Here is a 5,466-nt window from a genome sequence, read left to right as displayed (position 1 = left end):
AACGTCCACAAATTTTCAAAGGAATTAAAACCACTTGTTGAAAAACTAATTAAGTATCATACAGATCAGATGCATGCTACAGTGATTGCAAATGCTTTGTGTCTCAAGTGCTATCTTAGCACAGACATCAACTTCATAATTTTAATTTCCTTACACTCACCCTCTCTTCAGTTCCGCCCGAGTGATTTATTTGGGTTTTTCAAGTGGTATAAATTAGCATAAATTCAAATGTCAATATCAGGGAAGAAAAAGAAAAAAACCAACAACAATGAAAAAATAAAACACTGTAGGGAAAACCATGTGTCTTTTTTCAATACCCTGAAACATCCGTATTATTAACTAGGGAAGCATATCTATTAAAAATGCTGTGACCACAAGTAGTTTAGTTTCCCTCATAAAGCAGAAAGGAGTGCTTCACAAATCACAAAAGACCATTATTAATCTGTTGGTTTTATGCAAAACTCTAAGAACACTAACAACTTGGCTTTTGCACCTCTTCCATATGCAGATTTTAGAAGCAGATGAATCACGGTCACATCAAGTGCGACCAAAGCACAACCAAAATGCTGGTACCAAATACACACAGTTTTCACAAATATCATCACAGGTAGGGAGGTTCTGTTTAATACCTCTGTCAATTACCTGGATGAGGCACCCTCAGTCAGTTTGCAGCTGACACCAAGGTGGTGGGAGTGTCGATTTTCTGGAGGGTAGGAAGGCTCTACAGGCAGATGGGGCCAGGCTGGCTGGATGGATGTTGTGAGGCCAGAGGAGTAAAATTTAAGAAGAGCAAGGCCTGGCTCCTGCCCTTATGTCCCAAGAAGACCCTGCAGGACCTGCAGGCTGGGGCCAGAATGGCTGGAAAGCTGCCCAGCAGGAATAATCCTCAGAGTGCTGGCTGACAGTGGCCAAATGTGAGCCAGTATGTGGCCAAGTGGACAAGGAGGTCAGAGGCCTCCTGGCCTTCTGTGCAGCACTAGTGTGGCAGCAGGACGAGGGCAGTGACTGTCCCTCTGTGCAGGGCACTGGGGAGGCCACACCTCGAGTGCTGGCTGACCCTGTTAAGATGCGATCAGTGAGAGATGCCTATGCGCGAACTAAGGTGCCAACAAGACCATCTATCAAAGTGAACAATGGGGGATTTATTGAACAGTAAATGTGGGGTAGAGAGAAAGGGATGGGAAAGAGGATAATGAGAAGGAAAGAATGGGAAGAGCAAGGGTTGGGCTGGGTTGGGGTGAGGTGGGGAAGAACAAGAGTGGGATTGAGTGGGGAAGAGTGGGAGTGGGAAGGGGAAGATGTCAGACAGAGGAAAGTTCGAGACGCTGGTCGCAAGCGGCGTCGCGTTGCTCCTTCCCCAGTGGGAGCTTCTGCACTGGGGCCCTGGTGCTTCTTATGGAGTTGAGGACACCAGGTCATTCAGCCGGGGTTAACACCTTTCACCAGTCTATGTTGTTGCTGGTATCCAGGGAGGCATTTTCCTATCTGCCATGTGAAGAGAGAATGGGTTTGCCTTCATTTACCTGCAATGCTGAGGCGCAAGGAGCATTTCTCAGCTTCAAATGCAGCCTGGAGCAGAGTGGGCATGCACCCCCACAATGCAGCACTGTGGGATTATGCAATCATCAGCACTGTCACCCTTCCTCATCCAGCTCTCCCTGACCAGGCTGCCTTGCTGCTGGCATGGGGTGAGGGGCTGGGGTTGGCAGCAGGACCTACCCTTGGCAAGTGGTTGCCTTGGCCACCATCCACCCATCCATCCATGCATCCCGTCTTTGGATCACCCTGGTGCCGTTACCTCAGGGACCTGCCGCTGCCCCTGGGAGCTGGGCATCCTCAGGGCGAGCCGGCATCTTTGCTGAACGCCCTGGTGCTGGCCCCGGGCTCACTCCTCCGGCTGCCCCCTGAGGCAGCTGCAGGAGAAAAGGCGGCGCAGAGCCCGCCGGGCCCTCTTGGCCGTGAAGCGCCATCGCCGTGGGGCCGGGGGCTGCGGGACGGCTGCGCTGCCAGCGGGGCAGGCAGGAACGCTGCGGGCCAGGGGCTGGGCAGGCGCCGGGCAAGCTCCTGCCGGCGGCTCATCCCCGCAGGGCTTTTCCTGGGCAGGGGCGGCCTGGGCGCGGCCAGCCTCCGTGCCTGCCGCGTCGGCCTCGTCCGCGGCATCGGCAGGCGCGGCGCAAACCGCAAACCCCTTTGCCTCTTCGGGGAGAGGCTCGCTGTGCCCCTGGTCGCTGAGGTCGCTGTCTGGAGGAGTAGCTGCTGGCTCTAACTCTTCGTCTCGCGGCGGGATGGACAACGGGCTCTCTGCTTCTCTGGCCCGCTCTCCTGCCGCTTCTTCTTGCTCCCACTTCTCCAGGAGCTCGTTCAGAAGAGTTTCCAGCGACGACGAATCCTCAGAGTCAGACCCCAAGTCTGCCAACAGCTCACGAGACACAAGCTCCAAGTAGTTTTGTGCCTCTCCTCTGGCCTCTTCTGCCATGCTGCAAGCACTGAGTGGCACTGAGAGGTCTGCTGCTTCTTCCGGCGTGGCACTTGATGGATCCCTGAGATCGCAGCTGAACGTCATGGCACTTTCTTCATTGCCCATGGAGAAGAAGATCTGTCCAAAGAGCTCTGCGTACATTCTGTCTTCCTCCACCTTCTCCAGCTCCTCTCGCTTTTCCTGCACAAGATTAAGCAAATGTTCAGGCCTCACCCACTGCTGCTTGGGAAGTGCAGTGCGTTCACCTGGATAACGAGTTGCCCTCTCCTCACTGGGGCCTCCAGACAAAGGAGAAGCTGAGAAACCTGAGGCTTCCTCAGGCTCTGATGTGAGGAAGAGCTTGCCGTGGCCCTCGTCCCATGGATTTCCAGCCAGGCCACAAGCTTATGCCTCTACCTCGTTCTCTTCCAACGGGGCAAGAGATGCGCTCTGCAGGTCTCGGTCCCGCTCTCCTGCAGCCTGTGTTTCTGGGTGCTCTTCCTCCTCCCGCTTTTCCTCCAGCTCCTTTACAGAAGTAGCACAGGGCTGTGGGTTTTCACAGACAGAGCGCCACACGGGCTTCCAAGCCGACTGCATCCTGGTGCGGAGCGGCGCGCCGCGTGCAGGTGTCACGGGAGGCAGGCGGTGGCCCTGCCTTGCTGCTGACCCATTCCAGAGCCCTCCGGTTCTGCTCCCCAGGGAAGGTGTTCCCTGGGCTCTGCCTGCAGCCAGAGTGCCCCATGGAGGAGGTGGCACATGCTTTCGCTGGCCCCAGGACATGGGGCCCACAGCACGTGCTGTGCCTCTGGGAGAGGATCCAGAGGCTGCTGCTGCTGCTGGCAGAGGGGGCAGCTTAACGCAGTCAGTGGATGCCCTTGAGCTTTGAGCACTGAGCTGCTGTGGGGGGGCCAGTGTCAACTGAGGGCCGTGGAGAGGCGGCAAGTCCGACACGGACAATCTCCGTGGCCCTGTGACACTGCTGCGGGGCACGGAGCGCCCGCCCCCCTGGTTGCCCCTGCGTGTGCAGGACCTGGTGGGGCTCCGTGACGGGATGGTTCTGGGCAACAGAGTGGGCCTGTCCCCAGGGATGGGTGTGATGGTCGTCCAGGTGACCTGAGCTGCTGCCTGTGGCTGCCTGGGGGTCACCTGTGGGAAGCAGAAGGAGGCACGGGATGGAGGCGGCTGTGTGAGCACAGTGTCCCCCACGTGCCTGCAAGCCCAGGCCTGGCCCCGAGGCAGGTGCTGGCCACAGCAGCCAGGCTGGGCCGGGCTCCCAGCTGGGCTCGCTGCCTCTGGGGCATTGCTGTGCCTGGGCCATCCCAGCACCGGCCCCTCCGCAGAGCATGGGCTGGTGCCAGGCCTGGCTGTCTCTGCCCCAGGGCTTCCCTCAGCTCCCACTGCAGGCTGTCCCTCCATCCCCGGCCCTCACCTGTTGCTGCCGCAGCCGGTACAGCAGTGGCTGCCCCTCACGGGGGTGGCTGTGAGCATTCACTTCCTCCTTCCTTGACATTGTGGCAGTGCTCTAATGACCACTGGCCACAATCACCCAGGGGAGCTGCTGCCTCCAGAGAAGCTGCTGCCTCCTCAGAGAGCTGCTCTCCCAGGAGTGGCCACTGCAGAGTCTGGCAGCCCCAAGGGTCATGACGTGCACCCGCGTCACAATGGCCTCTGGGCACGACGTCACTGCGGGTCACAAAGGCCTGCTGGGCATGGCCGCCCTTTCTCCCAGAGGCCTGGCGGTTTCCATGCTCATGCCCCTTGACACAAAGGCCTTTTTAATGCCTTTGCCCCTCAACTTTGCCTATGCTTGTTCCTCTCCCAGTGACCCACAGCTCTCTCTTGTCTCACCTTCTGGTTCTCCCCTAAACATCCCCAAGGAAGCCCAGTGCCAAAGTGCCAGAGTGCTTTGCCCACCCACAGCACTATGTGTCCCAGCCCTTGACACTGACCTCAGGTACAGAGATCATCAGAAAGGCAAAAGTTCCATTTGAACTTAATCTGGTGGCTGCTGTGAAAGACTCTAAAAAGTGTGGTTGAAAAAAAAAAGATAAATACCAAAGCAGAGCCAAGGAAAATGTCCCTTCTTTATTTCGGCGAGGATGCAGAGGGGCGGCATTTTGGTCAGGTACATGCTAGTGGCATCATGGCATTCTGTGTCAGCTATACCAACCGACTCCTTGAGTGGTAGTCCAGTTATCTCTTGCCTCTTTGTCATAAATATATGACATATTCCAGATCAGAGGTAAGAGGATAGTTAATCGATAGGTTTTCTCATTTATGGGTCATAATTAATGTAATAATATAACATCTCATGTAATGAGTTCATTGTATGTGGTTTACATGTTGGATGGATAGAATTTGGTTTTTCTTCTGACAGGATAAACAGGATGATTATAAACAGTAAACACTCTAAAGCCAAAACTAGCAAAACTAACCAAAGCACAACCAAATTGCTGGTACCAAATCCACACAGTTTTCACAAATATCATCACAGGTAGGCAGGTTCTGTTTAATACCTCTGTCAATTACCTGGATGAGGCACCCTCAGTCAGTTTGCAGCTGACACCAAGGTGGTGGGAGTGTCGATTTTCTGGAGGGTAGGAAGGCTCTACAGGCAGATGGGGCCAGGCTGGCAGGATGGATGTTGTGAGGCCAGAGGAGTAAGATTCAAGAAGAGCAAGGCCTGGCTCCTGCCCTTATGTCCCAAGAAGACCCTGCAGGACCTGCAGGCTGGGGCCAGAATGGCTGGAAAGCTGCCCAGCAGGAAAAATCCACAGAGTGCTGGTTGACAGTGGCCAAATGTGAGCCAGCATGTGGCCAAGTGGACAAGGAGGTCAGAGGCCTCCTGGCCTTCTGTGCAGCACTAGTGTGGCAGCAGGACGAGGGCAGTGACTGTCCCTCTGTGCAGGGCACTGGGGAGGCCACACCTCGAGTGCTGGCTGACGCTGTTAAGATGCGATCAGTGAGAGATGCCTATGCGCGAACTAAGGTGCCAACAAGACCATCTA

At 55.5% G+C, this 5,466-nt stretch overlaps 1 protein-coding gene across 2 annotated transcripts; it reads right to left on the bottom strand.

Annotated features, from left to right (window-relative positions):
- Positions 1 to 1,119: 1,119 nt before the first annotated feature.
- LOC128792078 (uncharacterized) lies at positions 1,120 to 4,078 on the bottom strand. Of its 2 annotated transcripts, none has more exons than XR_008432296.1 (3): positions 2,876 to 3,880; positions 1,720 to 2,659; positions 1,120 to 1,485 (listed from the first exon to the last, which is right to left on the bottom strand). XR_008432296.1 is itself a non-coding variant. In XM_053950193.1 (3 exons), exons 1-3 carry the CDS (start codon positions 3,966 to 3,968, stop codon positions 1,886 to 1,888), a joined length of 1,584 nt encoding a protein of 527 aa, XP_053806168.1. In that variant the 5' UTR covers positions 3,969 to 4,078; the 3' UTR covers positions 1,492 to 1,885. The 2 variants fall into 2 exon arrangements, 1 of the variants encoding a protein (XP_053806168.1); XM_053950193.1 differs by lacking the exon at positions 1,120 to 1,485 and adding an exon at positions 3,888 to 4,078 and having other exon boundaries at positions 1,492 to 2,659; positions 2,876 to 3,604.
- Between the last annotated feature and the right edge of the window lie 1,388 nt (positions 4,079 to 5,466).

The sequence above is a fragment of the Vidua chalybeata genome, chromosome 1 (genome assembly GCF_026979565.1).
Source record: "Vidua chalybeata isolate OUT-0048 chromosome 1, bVidCha1 merged haplotype, whole genome shotgun sequence".
In the NCBI taxonomy this organism is placed as follows: domain Eukaryota; kingdom Metazoa; phylum Chordata; class Aves; order Passeriformes; family Viduidae; genus Vidua; species Vidua chalybeata.
The sequence above is the reverse complement of the archived record's forward strand: the minus strand, read 5'-3'. Positions and strand labels throughout refer to the sequence as shown.